The following is a 19,815-nucleotide window of genomic DNA, read 5'->3' on the forward strand; positions in this document are numbered from 1 at the left end:
TTCCTGTATCACTGTCAGTTAATGTTGAATAAGTATAATCTGTATTCTTGTTGTTGATACGGATAAACTGTCAAATAAATCACTGAATATTTAACCGGAAGTGTCAGAATGAAATGTTGGACCCTGGGGTACAGAGGTCCAGTTATACTGTTTCAACGGAATTCTGTCACTGCGCGAAGTACCCTATGGTTGTACTTTGACGAATCGTCAGCTTTGTGATTCCTTTAGACCCCGGAGTGAAGAAGCTAATTTTGCAGTATGAGGTTTCGCCTCTGAATATACACCTGATTGTTTTTTTGGCAACATTATTAAAGAATGCAGAGTCTATTGAGTTCCATCCTATGCATCTAGTGTTCTACATGTCGATAACGATCAGTAATTGTCTATGGTAATGGTCGAGCTTGAATTTACACAGTACTTGTTACATCTACTAGGCACCAAACAGTGGAAACTCAGCTGAAATTAGAAAAAAAGTAAACCCAAACAGCAGTATCTGTTATATTAAATAAGGGCGTGTAGGCGGGTTTTTAATAATCTTCAGTAAATAGTATGCTTCCACACAGCTTGAAATCTAGCGTGAAAGAGAAATTACGCCAATTTGACGTCACTAAGGATGCATACAATTACCAATTCCAACGTCAATTTAGCATATCAAGACACGATATCGAACCACAAATACCAGCCCTTGTATAACTCAATTTTTGTTTCATAGTACAAAAATTGTATTAAGTAGTGTCCTCTTTCAATACTAAAATTACAATTACTAATACGAATTCTGGTTTTAAATTACATGAATGCGAAAATGATTTCTTCATTTTGAAACGTATCCTTTTTCAGTTTTAAATTGACATTTTATAAGAGCATAGAATTTTGACAAAAATAGAACTTTATTAGAAAGCAATCTCGTGACGATCGGTAGCCTTTATCAATACACTTCAAGTTATGTAATTGCGCCAGTATTATTTAACCCGTTTACACACGATGTCAGCCAATTGTCCCGCTCATTGTGCAAATAAAGACATTTGTATTTTAAATAGCTGTCTTTGTAAAAATCATGCAGCCCCCCCCCCCAAGAAAATTTTTAAATATTCAATCTCAAATTCTGCATTCTGAGGATATCTTGAACGATGTTTTCAACAATGTTTAAAAATTGAAATTTTTTAAGGGGGTCCGGGCTCCCCGACTCCCCCTGGATCCGCCACTGGGCATTTAAATGATACTCGTACATACATTACAAAACACTCATATATGATATAAGCATAAAAGTATCATAAATATCAAATATTCAACACAAAAATAAAATGAATGAAATATAATTGTTTCTATAGACCTTTAATTATAGGTTTCTGTTGTTTTGCAGAAAGTCCGCCGCAAAATGGCAAGAAATAAATAAATTTATTCTGCAAAGAATAGGTAAGGGCTGGAGACAAAATATACAATGTACAAAAGCTATTTAAGAAGTAAAATCCCCTTATAATCGAAGAGAAATTTATAGTGCCATTTCAAAAAAGAAAATTTAATAAACCAATGACATCTCTGGAAGTGGACATTGAGTAAAATTTTTAAAAAACAAAAACAAAAACAAAAAAACAAAAAGAAGTTTCTCTTTTGTTTACTCGATTTAAAAATTGTATACACAATTAAAGCATTTTTCAGTTAGAAAACTTTTGAGGACTTTCTTGTAACTTGTAACCTTTAAGTTTCTTTGTCTTTGCATTTCAATCTCAATATCATTGGACATTACACTGGAAAATACTGAAATATTGGTGGTTCCTTCCGATTCTGAGACAAAGCTTCCTCGATATCTCTCTTTAATATCTTTAGAAAATGTATGTGTTTACTCAGCATACATATAATTCGTGTTTGTTATTGCGGTTTTACCGAGATCTACATGTTCTAACTTCTCATATGGGCTGTCAGAAGAGTCGGCTCAATGACAGTTATAAAAGTGACATGGATGATAGAACATTTCTGCAGCTGGCTCTAAAACTTTTCTCGTAGAGATGGCACTCGTTGAATTGTTATCGTAGAGCTGGCCCTGCTATAATTGTCAGTTGTGTTGGCTATATCAGTAGAGCCTCCTCTGCAAGAACTACCAGTAGAGCTGGCTATTCTAGTAGAACTGTTCTCATAGAACCAGCTCTTCTAGAACTGTCAGAAGAGCTGGCTATACTTGTAGAACTGTTCTTGTGGAACCAGCAGTGTTAGAACTGTCAGAAAAATGACTCTTCTATGTCCGCATCAGTTTTGAGTTGGAAACTGCTGTTAACACACGTGCTAACATGTACATTGTATCATGCCTCGGCTCCGCTCATTGTGAACCGACTGTCGGACTATTTCATGCAACGCATCTTAAATCCACGTTAGAATGGGAAGACTTAGTTTCTAAACCAATGCGTAACGAGAGGTCTCATTGACACAAAAGTAAATGGCAGTAAACGGAAACATCGAAATAACAATACTAGTACTACAGTTTCAAATCTAATTACAATTTCTAAAAAACAGTGGGCATCATCGAGTCTTAACGGACTATATTCAATAGTCTCAGTTCCCATGTTATTAAGGTAATCTGAATGTCGTTCAAGACGGAGAGCTGAAAATATTTCTTTAAAAGGTGACCTAAGTACCGTCATCCAGCCACTGTCAATTGGAATAAATGTCGTAACATTATCCAGGATTCATTCCATTCGTATTCTATAAAATGGATAATACGTGAGAAAGTAGTCAAGGAGTAACCAAGGGAACCAAGGTTATAGCGGTAATCAAAAGAATGCAATCCAGGGACAAAGACCAGACATGGAAAACAGACATACACAACAAAGAACATAAAGAAACTAAAATCATACATACAAAATAACAAAAGCAAATTAGCAACACGGACTCCACTAAAAATTGGGAGCATGGACCAGGTGCACCGGTAGGGTAAGCGTCCTCTGCTTTTCTAGAGATACCCGCCGAGTTGCTCATAAAAAGTCAAGTCCGGGGTAGACAAACGAGGAATGGAAAACTATGACCCTTTGAATAAATCTGTTTTCATGATGGATATTAGCATTAGATTCTTTCTTCAATAGTTTTGAAAATAGTTGACATCCGAAAAGAAAATTTCGAGGAACACTTTACTCCTATTAAACAACATCCAAACCGTATTTCCCGAATACAACACAAAATGAAAGAACTTGGCAGGAATTTCTTTTTGTTCCTGCTGATAATGCTGCAAATAATTTTATTGTTATTTGATGTAAATATTATATTGAAAATCTGCAAAAAGAAATTACGAATGCGCAAACATTACAACTGACTATTTTCAGAAAGTGAAACTATGAACAAACACAGACTCTCTCGCTAACATTTTACAAGCTGAGCCTAGTAGCATGGAAGTCCCTATATTGTACTGGCTTCCCAAACTTCACTATTCACCTTATAAATATAAATTCATTTCCTGATCAAGACATTGCTCTACAACTAGACTTTCTATTTTACTTACTAGAGCTCTCAACACCATAAAAATATGATTATGATTTTTTGTAACAAAGCTTATAAAAATGGTGGAATTAACTATCTTTGGAGTATTAAAAACTCGTTTGAAGTGCTTTGAAAAATGCATGCTTATGTGCGGTATTTCAGATCCTCAAAGTTTTGATTTTACAACTTTATACATTGCACTTCAATATAATCTCATAAAGACATAAAAATGCATGCATCTTATCAAATGGTCGTTCAATAAAATGGGACGTGAATATATTTGTTCGAATTCTTTAAAATCATTTTTAAGAACAAAAAAGAACATAAAAACTACGTTAACTGGACTTCTTTTAATATGCTTACAGCACTCGAATTCCTGTTAGACAACAATTTCGCACGCGTTGACGAAACCGTTTATCGTCAAGTTATTGGAATTCCCATGAGGACGAATTGTGCCCCACTTATTGCTGACCTCTTTCTGTACTGTTACGAATCACAATTTATGGCTAGGAGAAATAAAGGCCTTTCCAAACAACATTTGTTAGACAAATTTAATAACATCTTTAGATATTTGGACGATAGTTTGGCTCTAAACAACAATAACCAACATTTATACTAAAGATATATATCCTGTAGAACTGTCTTTGAATAAAGCTAATATTGACAATAAAGAATGTCCGTTTCTTGATCTTAGTTTTCATATTGAAAATGGTAAACTTAATACTAAAATTTACGATAAGTGGGATGATTTTCATTCCCTATTGTCAACTATCCGGTTTTTAGATGGTGGCGTCCCCTTGTCACCATAATACATGGTGTTTACATATCACAATTGGTTCGATTTGCTCGTATTTGTAGCAATGTTTTGGATTCAAACGAAAGGTAACTTTATATAATCGAGAAATTACTACATCAAGGTTTTCGATATCACAAGCTCGTAAAAACATTTACAAATATTTCCAGCCGATACAAGGAATTCATCATTCTCAAATACAGATGTAAATGATTAATACGTGCAGCAAGGAAAGCTCGATACTCGTAGCTCGTTGTCAAATCGTCAAGGATAACAATTTGGATTCGCTCAAAGGGTCTTTACATAGAAATTAAAACACTATATTTAGAATATTTTTTTTTGGCATGACATGGGTTGTGTACTTATTGTGTATATGACTTATGATAAGCCATGATTCTCAACCCCGCATGGGAAGAATTGGGATTGATTTTACATACGATTGGGACATAACATTTTGCAGGTTTAAACTGATGTGGAACTGGCATGTTACTTAACTGCTAGTTTTCATTAGTTTGTATATTTGTATAATTATTATTGTTTTTCTTTGTTTTTGTTGTAACAAGGGATTCAAACTTTTTGAACTGATTTTTAGGCGTGTTTAATTGTGTAATTTTTGTCCACAGAGTACAAATATTAAAGAGGGAGAATTGTAATCACGGTAAAGTACTCTAACCCCGCCGCATTTGTTTTTTTGCAGTCTGGAATTTCTGGCATCTGTATGTCTTGTTTCGTTTTCAACTTCAGTTTTTATTTTTTTTACTTACTTTAGTACATGTATATTGGGGTAACTCTTTCGCTGTACGTACCTGTGTATAATGATGTTTTGGTATCGCGCGAATCCATTGGGAAAATTTACGCTTGATAAGGGTACTTTGGACTGTAAATGACAAGTCAAAGTTAAAGTCAAATCAAAAGCTTTATTTGAAGTGGATACATATAAAACATATACAAACATAAGCTCTGCTGAACTTTTAAAATCGACCTGCTGAAGATACCTAGACAAAAGTTGCTTAATTATACCAACTTAGCATATAAATACGAGAGAAACTACAATGATGGGGAAATATTAGCCCAGGAACTCGCTGGCGTACTAAATGGCCGATTTAAGTGTTAGCTCCCTATACGCCAACCCGCACTTGCGTGCACATCGGAGATTAAAAACACTCTTCTATCAATCTTTTTTGATGATCTTTCCACTGTAACATTGCAGTTCCATTCACCATATATGGTAGCTAGATACACATTATTTGATCTGGGTTATGTCTGACTGCATATACGAAAATTTATTCGATTCCGTCAACGTATACGGCGTTATTTCCGGTACTGTCAGTTTTGTGTTGTCTCGTCATATAAAAATGACGTCGAAACGTGAGAAATCAGAAAAACCTAAATGGAAAACAATTGACAGTTTCTTCGCTACTACGGCGACAATTTCTAATACAACAGAAGGTGTTACACAGGAACCAATTTTAACGGAGATCTTGTTAAAGTCAGAGAGAAATGAAGGCGTTGCTCAGTGCTCTATAACAGCTATATCATCTAGCAAAGCTGTTGTCCCTGAGCCACTTTGCCCAGATGTTTCAGGTCTATAAGACTTCCAGTAAAATTTGACCAAGGACAAGTTGAAATTACTAAAAACAGAATGGAAAGATGGAAAGAAACAATTTTGTTTTCACAGCAAGGTTGACTTTTTAAATATTAAATGAGTTGATTTCCAATATAAAAGTAATTTAAAAATGTGTCATTTTAATGATTTATTTTCGCTAAGTACTAATGAGATTTTTTTGTTCCGTATGTCCGTGATATCCATCTGTCCGTTCCACGCATTTTGCTTCTCTGAACTGTCAAACAAACTAAATTGGATTGTATTTCAAAACGTGATAAATTTAATACACACCAAGCTGGAGCTCTGAAAATCCATAACACTTGTGCATTACGGCCGTAGTCCAACAAATTAAACTAAATAGTAAATGACAATAACATCCGTCTGTCTATTTGCTTTTCCTATCCCGTCCCCATAACATTGAAAGCACCAATTGTCTATTCATTACTGTAAAATGGATTTCGAGAAAACTTTACATGCAGCGCAATATCTTCCAAGTTTTGGCTATAAGCGTGTTTGATCAAGATTTATTAAGAAAAGTCCTTAAATTTCACATGCAACAATATTTCATGTTATAAAGATGAAGAAACATTTGGGTCGGCATGATTGCCAAATCTTTTTCTTTAAATAAACATCTTGCAGTAGCTATTGCGTAATTAATGCATTCTATTTTTTAGGCGTATGTCCGAAAAACTAAACAAACTTGTAATGGTAAGGGGTTTGTGACAAAAACTTGAGAAAAGTCGGTTTTAATTTTGTCTAATTTGAAACATTTTAATTCTTGTTCTGATAATCTATAAGAGAAATTATTCATAATAATGTAACAGATTGGTCGAATTTGTCTTGCTTTGTAAAGCGCCAAACCAGAGTTGGATCACCTCACTTCAAATACCAGGCAATGGCAGATGACTTCGTACGAATAAATTCGCAAGATTCCGCGATGAAGCCATCATTTGTAAGCTATCAGAATTTAAGAAGGCTCAAATTCAGAAAAATCGTCACATTCTTATGAAAATAATTGAAACCTTGCTGCTTTGCGGAAAGCAAAATATTGTGATACGAGGACAGACACCCGAGATTATAGTAATTCCATGGCCATTTTACATTCTAAGGCACGCGGCGATGATATTCTGACAGACCATTTAGAGAATAGTAACAGCAGGGCTAATTACACATCGCCTGATATCCAAAATGAACTTATTAACATTTTTGGAGATCAAATTCGCACATGGATAGTCGAAAGTTGCAACAAAAGTTGTTTTTTTTTTTTTACATTAATCGCAGATAAATCAACCGATACATTTACCCGAGAACAGGTTTCTGTCTGTCTCCGCTACTTGGTAAGGGACGATATCGGCCATAAAATATCGATAAAGGCAGATTATCTTGACTTTGTAATGGCAAAGAGTACTAATCAGTACTGGTAAACATTTCGCCGAACTCTTGATTCAAACTCTTAACAATGCTGGTATCGATACTATGAAAACAAGAGCACAGGGCATTGATGGCGTCGCGAACATGTCTGGAAAATATAACGGGGTTCAGGCTAGAATTCAGTAAACTGCTCCAGGTGCAGTGTATGTCCACTGTAAGTCGCACTGCTTCAATGTGGCAATAGTCCACAGTTGTAAGGATGCCTCAGTGAGACATGTTATGTCTACCGTTCAGGACGTTGCATTTGTATTCGATAGTTCTTCGAAGAAACTTCAAGCATTTTACGAAGAATTGGATGCAGATGCAGCTACGAACAACATGGACAAACGAACCTAATTACGCACTTTATTCGAAACACGTTAGACGAGTCGGGCCGATGCACCATATACTTTTAAGGCATCATTCCCAGTGGTCGTTCGTGCACTGGAAAACCTACAAAGCCTAGGAGATGATAAGGCCGGTCAATACTTCGATTTCAAGGTTTGAATTTGTGATGGCTCTTGTTGTGTCGGAGCATATTTTGCAGAGCACCGTCTACTTGTCTAAATTTTTGCAAGGAGTAGAATGTGACTAGCTAGAGGCAACAACAAAGAGCAAAACCGTAATTGAGATATAACGTATGGATGACACAGTTTGGGACACATTGTACCAGACGGCTCTGGATATGTCTGAATCGCCGGACATACTAGAGGGTATGCCAAGGCGATGTGGACGGCAAACAACTGGGACAAAACACCCTGCAAATACACCAAAACAGTCTTTGTACTACCCATTTATCGATCATATGATCATGGAATTAGAGACTCGTCTTATCAAATCCGAAAATCGCGTCCATGCTCAATGTCTTCTTCCACGTTGTGTAAACAACCTTACAGATTAACAAATTATGACATTGTTCGAGACCTACCAAGTGGACCTTACTTGTGACTAGGATGAAGTTAAGAGAGAGGTCGCCCGTTGGCGTACGCGGTGGTCAATAACTCCTCGGAACCAGATGCCCAATACACTTCATGAAACACAAGACACAGTTAATCCTGTCTTGTATCCTTCCATTGAGACAAGGATCATGTATTATAGTGCTGCGGACATATATTAAAAAGTGGTTTAGTTTTCGAGTTTAATGGCCCTAGAGGATATACGACCATATCATATGTCAATGGAAAGATAAATCAATGTAGTTATTGAAGATCGTACTTAGCAAAGTGAAAATCGGTAAAGTGTTCTGCTATTTTGCATTAGTAAGAGAGGGTCAAAGATCAATCGACCCATTCCACTTTGATAAGTAATTTAAGTGAAATCGTTTATTTTAGGTATTGGGAAACATGTAACATGTAAAGATTACAATATAGAATTTCAAAAATGTAAAAAAAAGAACTTTTTCCGACAAAAGTTTACTTTTTAAATGGCATTCTCTGTACGAATCAGGCAGTGGGTAAACATGGTATTAAAAAGAACCACCATTTTGAAAGTTTAAATTGACTATTTGCACCATCAGAATCAAGGAAAATATCACTTAGGTAAATTGAATTATAATTTCATTGAAATGCACTGAAAATTAACATTTTATGGGCAGATAACTCTATCAAACACCTAATTTTTCTTACATTCTATTGAAAAATTTCGGAGCAAATCCAGTTTGTTTGTTGGGGTTTAACGTTCGAGCAGCAATATTTCAGCTATATTCAGACGATAAACATGTAACAGATAATAAAATGAACATGAAATGATGATGAAATGAAAAAAAGGATGGGACACAAGAATGATAGGGTCGACAAATTTTGATTGCCACTAGAAAAAGGGAGGGATGGGCAGGGTCGGGCAATTTAGCCTCCTTGGCGGAGCGCAAAGGTTCCTACTCCTATCGAATACCACAGCAGGGTTCTTTAACTTGCGTTGAACGCAAAATGAGCTCAATGGGCTTTTGTAATGCAGAAATTAAATGGTTGTCTTTTCAAATAAAGTTTGTTTGTTGGGGTTTAACGCCCGAGCAGCAATATTGCAGCTATATTCAGACGATGAACATGAAATGGATGATAAAATGAACATGAAATGAAAAAAAAGGATGGGACACAAGGATAATAGGGTCGACAAATTTTGATTGCCATTGTAAAAAGGGGGGATGGGTAAGGTCGGGCAATTTAGCCTCCTGTGGCGGAGCGCAAAGGTTCCTACTCCTATCGATTACCACAGCAGAGTTCTTTAACGTGCGAGGACCGTGGCATCTTTCCCAACACGGTGCACCACTATGGTTTGCGGTCAGGTTTTCCATGTTATAGCCCGACAACCCCAGCATGTAACACGCTAGGGGTACCCCATTCAACCACCTTGGGCACAGCCCCCGGCTAGGGTCCTGAGCACTATTTAGTCGCCTTTTACGACACGCTTAGCGCTGCTGCAGGCCTATTCTTTTAACACCCGGACCTGCACGGGGCTTTTCAAATAAAGAAAGTATCCTATGAGTGATATTACATTGTCAGATCGGTGAGGTTTTGACATGCATGTTTCTGATTTTCCCCACTTTGCCTGATTCTTACAAATACTGGCACTTAATCTCAGAACAAAATTGCCCTTAAGAATGGTTGCAATTTAGTGCATGTTCAGTGATTAAGAGACAATAAGACACCAGTGTATTATTATCTCTAAATAATAATAAAACGATTTTTAAGAGCATTTTTTCTGACAAGACAAGACAAGACAAGACAAGATTTTATTGATAAACCTCAGACGGACGGGTGTACAAGAGGACACAGCACATACATATATAAACAATACACATATTTATACAAGATATTGCATATTAGCCGGGGGCTAGGTGCCCGGCCCACAGAACAACTGGATTGTGTGCCCCAGGTGGTGGAATGGGGTACCCCTGGCGTGTTACATGCTGGGGTTATCAGGCTATAATACGGAAAACCTGACCGCAAACCATAGTGGTGCACCGTGTTAGGAAAAATGCCACGTTCCTCGCACGTTAAAAAACCCTGCTTTGGTATTCGATAGGAGTAGGAACCTTTGCGTTCCGCCACAGGAGGCTAAATTGACCGACCCGACCCATTCCTCCCTTTTTCCTTGTGGCAATCAAAATTTGTCGACCCTGTTGCCTTTGTTTCCCATTCCTTTATTATTTCATCATCATTTCATGTTCATTTTATCATCCATTTCATGTTCATCGCCTGAATATAGTTGAAATATTGCTGCTCGGACGTTAAACCCCAACAATCAATCAATCAATCCTATCAACTTGTATTCTGTCGGGTTTTCAGTTCAGCTAAGAATCATGCAAAATTTTATTCATGGGTGAAAAGCCAGTTTTTTTTTTATTTTTGAGAAATCAGTTTGTATTCTGTAGAGTTTAAAGTATAATACCTAGGTATTAACTATTGACGAATGGTTTTAACTTCTTCCTTTTGACATATAAGCAGATTATGGAATTCATCTCCTATCCCCTCCCCGTAGAGATTGCTAATTTTCTCCTCCTTTTGAACCGCGTTCCATCTCCCCGTTTCTATAGAAACTTTATATTGTATTAAAATTGTATAAAATACATACATGTTGTCAGACTGAGACAAAAATACGTCATGATCTTTTAAAATAAAAAAGTTAAAGGTTTCTTAAAAACTCAAAAAATATCATAACTTAAAATTTACAAGATCTTACTAAGACAGTTTGAATAATCTAAAAAAAATATATATATATGGTCATATCAGATTTCAATTACAAGTTAGCCCTCTTAAAACTCAAAAAATAAATCTAAACTCATATCGTACATATATCTACAAAGTGTGAAAGAAAATGGGTGGATGCCAGAAAAACATGCACATATACATGGAAGATTCGTACAAATATATCACATTGTCCTATGGATATACGGGAGCATGTTAACAATCATTAGCAATCGAGTTCTGAAACAGAATCAGTGCTTTGGTTTTGGTTGTGTTTTTTTAGTCTTGCGAATGAGAAGATGCTGCCACTGTAGACATGAGCTGCACTAAAGGAGGCAGACCTAAGATTAGAGGCATACCTCTTATAAATCATTGGAGCGTTTTTAGGCAGCATTTTACATCAATCTCATTTAAGCATCAAAGTAACTTAGACGACTCATTTCATTCTGTTTCAAATGAAAGCTTGATAGGCTTTGGTGAAATTGAATATGATGCAAACATATCACTGATTTCAAGAGTTATGTCCCCTACTTTAGGTCTACCTCCTTAATGCTAGTCTCTTTTCCGTCGGTCTCGCTTTTGCAAATATTGACATGTTTGTCTTTACAAAACGTAGAAACCATTTCAAGACGCGTTTTTATGTGCTCTTCTTTAATTACTAAACCGTCATCGATCGCTGCTTTTACAATGTGTTAACCGACAAACCAATCTAAGATGATAAACTCTTCTTTTGACGATTTTTGATCAAAAGGTGTACACTTCGTTTTTATGATTAGTTTTTTTAAACAGTCCTATATTGGTATTTACAGTTTTTCTAACTCCTTTTGGACTTCCTTGCTTTTTCCTTATACTGGTGGCAAGAAGATATATAAAACCGTTTCGGTAGAGTATAAGGTCATTATCGTCCCTCTCTGATTCAAACTTGAGTATTTTGAATACCAATTTTCGTATTTTCGGGGATCTTCTTGTGTTAGAAGAATAAAGCCACTATCTGACTCTATCCGTTACCATCTACATAAATAATGAAATAAATTTAATTGCATCTTCAGAGTGTTTTGTCTTGTACGTCGCAACAACCAATATGACTTTATGAAATTGTTGAAACGTTGACTTTCTTACTTCGTCTTAAAAGATAATTGCCTTCAAATTGTTATCGTCGTAAGTGATTGCATCAGGACATTCCGAGAAAATAAATGCATTAACTTTTTGCAAAGGTCCATCTGTTTTACTCGCGTCTTCCCGCTTCGTTTCAGTCTGTGTATTATGCTAATTTCTGTCCTGTTTTTTGCATGTATTTCAGCATTGATTTTTATCACATTTTAAACATTTTGTTTTTCTCAAGTGGATGTGTGTCTTTGTTGAGGTAAGTATCAAAATAATTTTTGGTTTATTTCATGACGATGGCCCAACAAACGTTCCCCAAAAAGACAAACTATTTCATGAAATCTTATGAGTATGCCACCGCTAAACCCTACGGATATTTACAAATCGACATGAAATATTGCATCCCAGACACATTGAGATTGAGAAGCAACATTTTCCCATGGGAAATTCAAGACGTGTTCTTGGATGAGGAAAAGTATAAATAGAGATGAAAAAGAATATATGGTCACATCTTGGTCGACTCCAAGGGAGATGGGCGCACGCGGGACAATAAAGATTTACAAGATAGTCCCGTGTCGAGGGATTCGTTTGGAAGATGTCCCCAGACGTGATGCCGTACACGTGCAATTGACGAAAGAATGTGTATAATGCAAACCAAAGAATGAACTGACAAGAGAACTTGAGGCCCCAAAACAACCTCGTGGTAGACCAGCTGCAGGAAAGAAAAAAGCCGACCAGAAAACCTATAAATGGAACTGTACAGAAAGGATTTCGGAACGAAGATCGTGCAGATGTATTAATAATGTAGAAAAAAGTGGTACAAAGTCAGAATATCAAATTCTAGTGGAAACAGACCAATAAACCGTGCAGAAGTCCTTGCATAAAAATCAATGACGTTAATAGATCAGAAAAGGTACAAAATTTCAACTAGATGAAAGATATTGATCTACGATACCAGGATCTTATTATGAGAGGATATTTCATAAAAAAATAGCAGTAGCTTTATGGGATATACAATGAAACCTAGTCCACAGACCAGAAGTCATATTACCGATTAGCAAAAGGAAGTGAAGGTTAAATTGAGTGGAAAACAGCCTTGACGCCAACGATACTTGGACACTGATTAGTTTTTTAAACAGTCCTATATTGGCATTTACAGTTTTTCTAACTCCTTTCGGACTTCCTTGCTTTTTCCTTATACTGGTGGCAAGAAGATATATAAAACCGTTTCGGTAGAGTATAAGGTCATTATCGTCCCTCTCTGATTCAAACTTGAGTATTTTGAATACCAATTTTCGTATTTTCGGGGATCTTCTTGTGTTAGAAGAATAAAGCCACTATCTCACTCTATCCGTTACCATCTACATAAATAATGAAATAAATTTAATTGCATCTTCAGAGTGTTTTGTCTTGTACGTCGCAACAACCAATATGACTTTGTGAAATTGTTGAAACGTTGACTTTCTTACTTCGTCTTAAAAGATAATTGCCTTCAAATTGTTATCGTCGTAAGTGATTGCATCAGGACATTCCGAGAAAATAAATGCATTAACTTTTTGCAAAGGTCCATCTGTTTTACTCGCGTCTTCCCGCTTCGTTTCAGTCTCTGTATTATGCTAATTTCTGTCCTGTTTTTTGCATGTATTTTAGCATTGATTTTTATCACATTTTAAACATTTTGTTTTTCTCAAGTGGATGTGTGTCTTTGTTGAGGTAAGTATCAAAATAATTTTTGGTTTATTTCATGACGATGGCCCAACAAACGTTCCCCAAAAAGACAAACTATTTCATGAAATCTTACGAGTATGCCACCGCTAAACCCTACGGATATTTACAAATCGACATGAAATATTGCATCCCAGACACATTGAGATTGAGAAGCAACATTTTCCCATGGGAAATTCAAGACGTGTTCTTGGATGAGGAAAAGTATAAATAGAGATGAAAAAGAATATATGGTCACATCTTGGTCGACTCCAAGGGAGATGGGCGCACGCGGGACAATAAAGATTTACAAGATAGTCCCGTGTCGAGGGATTCGTTTGGAAGATGTCCCCAGACGTGATGCCGTACACGTGCAATTGACGAAAGAATGTGTATAATGCAAACCAAAGAATGAACTGACAAGAGAACTTGAGGCCCCAAAACAACCTCGTGGTAGACCAGCTGCAGGAAAGAAAAAAGCCGACCAGAAAACCTATAAATGGAACTGTACAGAAAGGATTTCGGAACGAAGATCGTGCAGATGTATTAATAATGTAGAAAAAAGTGGTACAAAGTCAGAATATCAAATTCTAGTAGAAACAGACCAATAAACCGTGCAGAAGTCCTTGCATAAAAATCAATGACGTTAATAGATCAGAAAAGGTACAAAATTTCAACTAGATGAAAGATATTGATCTACGATACCAGGATCTTATTATGAGAGGATATTTCATAAAAAAATAGCAGTAGCTTTATGGGATATACAATGAAACCTAGTCCACAGACCAGAAGTCATGTTATCGATTAGCAAAAGGAAGTGAAGGATAAATTGAGTGGAAAACAGCCTTGACGCCAACGATACTTGGACGCTCATATTAAAACCAAAAAGGAATCATAAGAATATCGGATAGTGAAGTGTTACTTAAAGAAGGAGAAATAATGAATAGTTTATGGAACAGACCATGAAGGAGGACCCGAATTTGAAAAATAGACGACTTCTCGGCGAATAGAACAATATTGTAATAAAATTGTTGTGCTATAAAACTTTACTAAAGAAAGACCTTCCGATAAAGTAGGGATTGCTCAAAACCGATAACACCTGTTAAACCCGTTAGCGACAGCTAATCAAAAATAAAAACTTTCACAAGCGTTTACCTGATAGAGCCTCATAACACGTGTCGAAGTTTGAATGTAAGTAACTTCAAATCATGGAGAATACTATAGCAGTAAAATATCCAAAATCCTTACAAAAACAAACGATAATATAAGGCTCAAATTAAAAAAAAGGGGGGGTAGGAAGCTACGAATGAAAATATGGAGAGAAAAAATGTCTGCAGGTCAATGGTTTACCCAATAGATCCCATAACGGATCAAATCAAGTACACGCGACATTTAAACATTGCAAATATATATTGAAAAAGAAAATCGGTTTACTAGAGCCCCATAACACGGATAAAATCGATGATTAATTGAGTGAATTGAATGGCGGACAATAAAAATCTAATCATAGTAAAAATGAGAGGCAATACACCATTCAAAGGCTCTTTACGTTCCGAATGTAAACAGCAATTGTACAACGTGCAAACCTTACAATTGTCAGTATAATCTTTACATATGAAAAAAAAATAATAACGACATTACTTATTCAAACTGAATTATACAAAAACATAATTAAACAAAAATAATTAAAACCACAATGAATATTAATGTCCGAAAAACAAACATTGCATAACATGTTACAATCTCCTTACGCATATAATGTAGTCAAAAAGCACAATAAAAAGCTATTAAAAATCAATACATGGGCTAATGAAATCACCGATGAAATAGGAAGTTTGAAATATCTGTCTAATCCGTGAGACATGTATTTAGATGAATTACACAATCAGTTGAACATCATAAAAAGAGAATCAAATCACAAACAAATAATTCAATCACACACACACACACACACACACACAAAAAAAAAAAAAAAAAAAAAAAAAAACACATAATTTACAAATATAATTATAAAAGCAATTAACATTAATGAAAATGTGGAAATAAAGAAATATAACTCTAGTCATAATACCCTTCCCGCTTCTTTACACTTACCTGTTTATAGAATACAATACCATTGTATAACACTAATTAAAATATCAAGGGGGATACCTACGGTCTACTTTGGTACCCCTCTCCCCTACCAGTTACTTCCTGTCCATGGCCACTGTGTATGACGGCACTGGGGTGCCTGCACCTCCCGAAAAATGATATACCTAGAACTCATAGTATACTATTGATGACCATATCATGATCTCTATACTTGGTGGACTAACAACTTTGCTCATTTGCTCATTTTTTTGCACTGCTTGAGGAATTATTTACTTACTTTGTACCATAAGTCTGTACGTTTTAATTACAAGTATTACTTTGGCAGCGCTTGTGTGTGTTCTGTGACTGATATATATATATAATTTGTTTTATGTAAATTTGCTATTTTTTTCTGTAACAGTAAACATTTATTTATTTATTGAAATGTTCATTCTGTATTGGAGAAAATGAAGAAAACCAATTAATCAATTTCCTGATACTTTTGTAAAAGGTGAACTTTGTCTTCAAAATCATCAAAAACCTTCGGAATTGAATTTCCTTTTCATTGACCCCATTCTCGTAATTAATGGAGGTGAATTATACAAGCGGTATAAATATTAGCGCCAGTTATATTGTTTTACCGTCCTTTGGTTGTATGCATACATCTATAGCGACATTATGACTGTTTGTTTCAAGCCCTGGATTAGTTAAATTCAACTGCGCCTAGCTATTTTGTTTGTACCGTACATTCGTTGCTCACGTGACAATGCCATATCGCACACTAAGTCTTGGTTTTACAAGTATTGGTCCACCTTGTTTTTAAATGAGTTTACTAAAGTTGCATTGATGATGTTGTCTGATATTTCATTCCATGTTCTTACTATTCTAACAGCAAATGCATGTTTCCTCATGCTCGTATTTGAACTTTGGTGGAATCTATTGTGATATTTCTTGTAATGATTTTTTAATTAGTGTCTTTCATTAATTTTAGGAATAAGATATTTCTCTGTCATAGTACTTGTGGACAATTTTAGATACCTCGATCATGCCGCCTCTTATTCTTCTATACGATAAAGTTTGCAAGTTTTGTTTCTTATTTTAGTCTTTCTGGGTATGACAGGTTTTCATCCCGGGAAGTTGTTTGGTTATTTTTTTAACACCTTTTGTTTTCTCAATTGGTTTGATCTTGTAAGGCGCCAGGCTAAATGGCATAATCAAGAGTGTTCGAACTAGGGTTTTGTAAATGGCTGAGAAAGATAAGATTTTTTGTCCACATTTAAAATGTCCTTCTAACTGTTTGCTTTATTGACTTCATTATTTCTTACAAAGTATGAGGAATCTCTACCAATAACTATATATTTGTATCTAGATTGAACCCCTTTATAAAACCAGTACCCTGGTGAAAGTTGTATATAAGGTCCTGTTGAACCCCTTTTAAAACCTGTACACTGATGAATGTTGTATATTAAGTCCCGATGAACCCTTTATAAAATCTGAACCCTGGTGAATGTTGTATATTAGGTCCTGTGGAACCCCTTAATAAAACCTATACCCTGGTGTATATTGTATATTATGTCATGTGGAACCCCTTAGAAAACCATAACCAAGGTGAATGTTGTATATTAAATCCCATTGAACCCCTTTGTAAAATCTGTACCCTGTTGAACGTTGTATATTAGGTCCTGTGGAACCCCTTTATAAAACCTTAACCAAAGAGAATGTTGAATATGAAGTCCCGTGGAACCCTTTTATAGAACCTGTATTCTGGTGAATGTTTTATATTAGGTCCTTTCAAATGCCTTTATAAGGCGTTTACCCTGATGAATGTTATATATTAGGTCCTGTTGAACCCTTTTATAAGACATGTACTCTGTGGAATGTTGTATATTAAGTCCCAGTGAACCTGTTTCGAAATTGTGTAAACTGGCGAATGTTGTATATTTAGTCCCGTTGAACCTCTTTATAAAATATGTACCCTGGTGAATGTTGTATATTCAGTCACTTTGAACCAGTTTATGAAACCTGTATCCACACGAAAGTAGTATATTAGGTCCCACTGAACCCCTTTATAACACCTGTACCCTGATGAATGTTGTATGTTAGGTCCTGTTGAACCGTTTTATAGTATAATATTAGCACCGTTTGAACTAATTTATAAAACATGTACCCTCGTGAATGTTCTTTATTAGGTCCTGTTGAACCCCTTTATAGGACCTGTAACCTGGTGGATGTTGTATATTAGGTCCTGGTAAACCCCTTTATAAAACCTGTACCCTGGTGAATGTTGTATATTACATTGTCTGTTCAGTAATTCGTCTTTTTTTGTCAGAATTAAATCTTTGCATATTATGAATAAGAGATACCCGCCGTAAAAGGAGTGACTACGTGTCTTTAGATGAAAAGATGAAAGCGTTTAAGAACTGATGTCACAGGCAAACATCTTCCCTGTATCAATTTGATCCGATTGAGCAGGGTAGGGAATAGAGTCGTCACAATCTGAGACGTTTGTATAATATTGATTTGTTGTGACATGTATCGTTAATTTGATCCACTATCCTACATAATAACACCTAGATGATCTATCCTGTACAGCCACACATCGTGTACCAAGTTACAACCCTAGATTAATCCTACGAGGAAGACTGGTCCGTTCAGCGAAAGCTATTTTATAGCCTAGTTGGCCGAGTGGTCTAGGGCGCTGGACTTTGTGCAGGTGATGTTGCCATTGATGCCACAGCAGTACGAGTTCGAGTCTCGCGGGGAGTACGACCAAAAATTTCTTCGCAAATTTGAAAGTTCAAATATCATTGGGAATTTTTTTTTTCAGACCTTTCTTTGCTTACATTATCTTCCTTGTATCAATTTGATCCGAAGGAGTAGTGTAGTGAATTCATTCTGAGACGTTGTATATAGATATATATATATGTAATTAATCGTCTAAGTAAAAGTCAACAATCACTCTTACTGTTGGGTGATGGATCGTTAAAACCGATGAGGAACATAATAATAAATTAAATAAACGTCTTAATATGTTTAACATCATCAAATGATGGTAAACATTTACATTATATATTTTGCATCAGCGATATCCTTTTGCAACATAAAACCAATAAAGTTCAAGATCAAAAATTGATTCAGAAGCTGAATCACGCACGCTGTTGGTGATAGTACTTTTACCAAAGGCACACATCAGCAAATGATAAGGAATCTGAGTAAAAAAGAAAGGGGAAGTTTTTATCAAATATAAGAAATGAATGAACTGTGGAAAAATATTAAGAAAAGTCGAAATATAGTACGGCGTATTGATGTATAGCATGTAGTGCTGTACCAACCTTAGACCAAGACCTGAAAATGAATTATTTTTTCTGGTTTATTCCATCTGGAGAAGTTGTTTGTATTGTTTTACATTTTGACCAGTTTTTACTACCTTCTTTAATTGTAACAACAATGTTGTGGAGATCCTCCTGGGTGTTTCCGGGAGATCTAAGATGGCGACTTAAAAGGAGGTCTGGTTGACATTTGTAGTCACTGCGATGACCATTCATGCGCATGTTGAAAGGCTGTTCTGTTTCGCCAACGTACTGCATACCACTTCGGCACTGCCATTCTGTAGACCTAGGAGTCTACGAGATGCTCTAATAAGAGCATCTCAACCCAAAAAATAGAACGGGCCAGTGTCGACCATGCGGATTTTAAAGATGTAAGACCTGTACCCAGATACGGCACACCAAAACATTTAAAAGCTACTGCACTGGAAATGAATTTGCAATTTTTTGCGCCGTGACTTGCAAAACCGAAAACACCATATAGCTTCTCCAGTGCCGGTGTGGTATGTGGTACGTTGGCGAAACAACCGCCTGGCCAGAACCTTGTCAAATTAAACATCAATTCCAACTAAATAAACTTTCAAACATTAGCAGTATGATACTTAACAGAACAGAATGTTAAATAAATATCGCAATCTAGCTATAATGCGAAGAACT

At 35.9% G+C, this 19,815-nt stretch overlaps 1 protein-coding gene across 2 annotated transcripts in view; it reads left to right on the top strand.

Annotated features, from left to right (window-relative positions):
- Nucleotides 1-19,815, top strand: part of LOC148601779 (lewis-type alpha-(1,3)-fucosyltransferase-like) — a 40,582-nt gene that overhangs the window by 4,695 nt on the left and 16,072 nt on the right. Inside the window, exon 1 of one of the 2 annotated variants that reach the window (XM_088554953.1) lies at nucleotides 13,683-13,771. The exons of the other annotated variant lie outside the window; for it this stretch is intronic. Within the exon in view, the coding sequence (XP_088411079.1) occupies nucleotides 13,698-13,771 (74 nt within the window). The 5' untranslated portion in view covers nucleotides 13,683-13,697. Of the gene's footprint in view, nucleotides 1-13,682; nucleotides 13,772-19,815 lie in introns of those variants that run through there. 2 annotated transcript variants of the gene reach the window in all.

The sequence above is a fragment of the Perna viridis genome, chromosome 12 (assembly GCF_037379345.1).
Source record: "Perna viridis isolate PV_CMFRI_1.1 ecotype Kerala chromosome 12, ASM3737934v1, whole genome shotgun sequence".
NCBI lineage: Eukaryota > Metazoa > Mollusca > Bivalvia > Mytilida > Mytilidae > Perna > Perna viridis.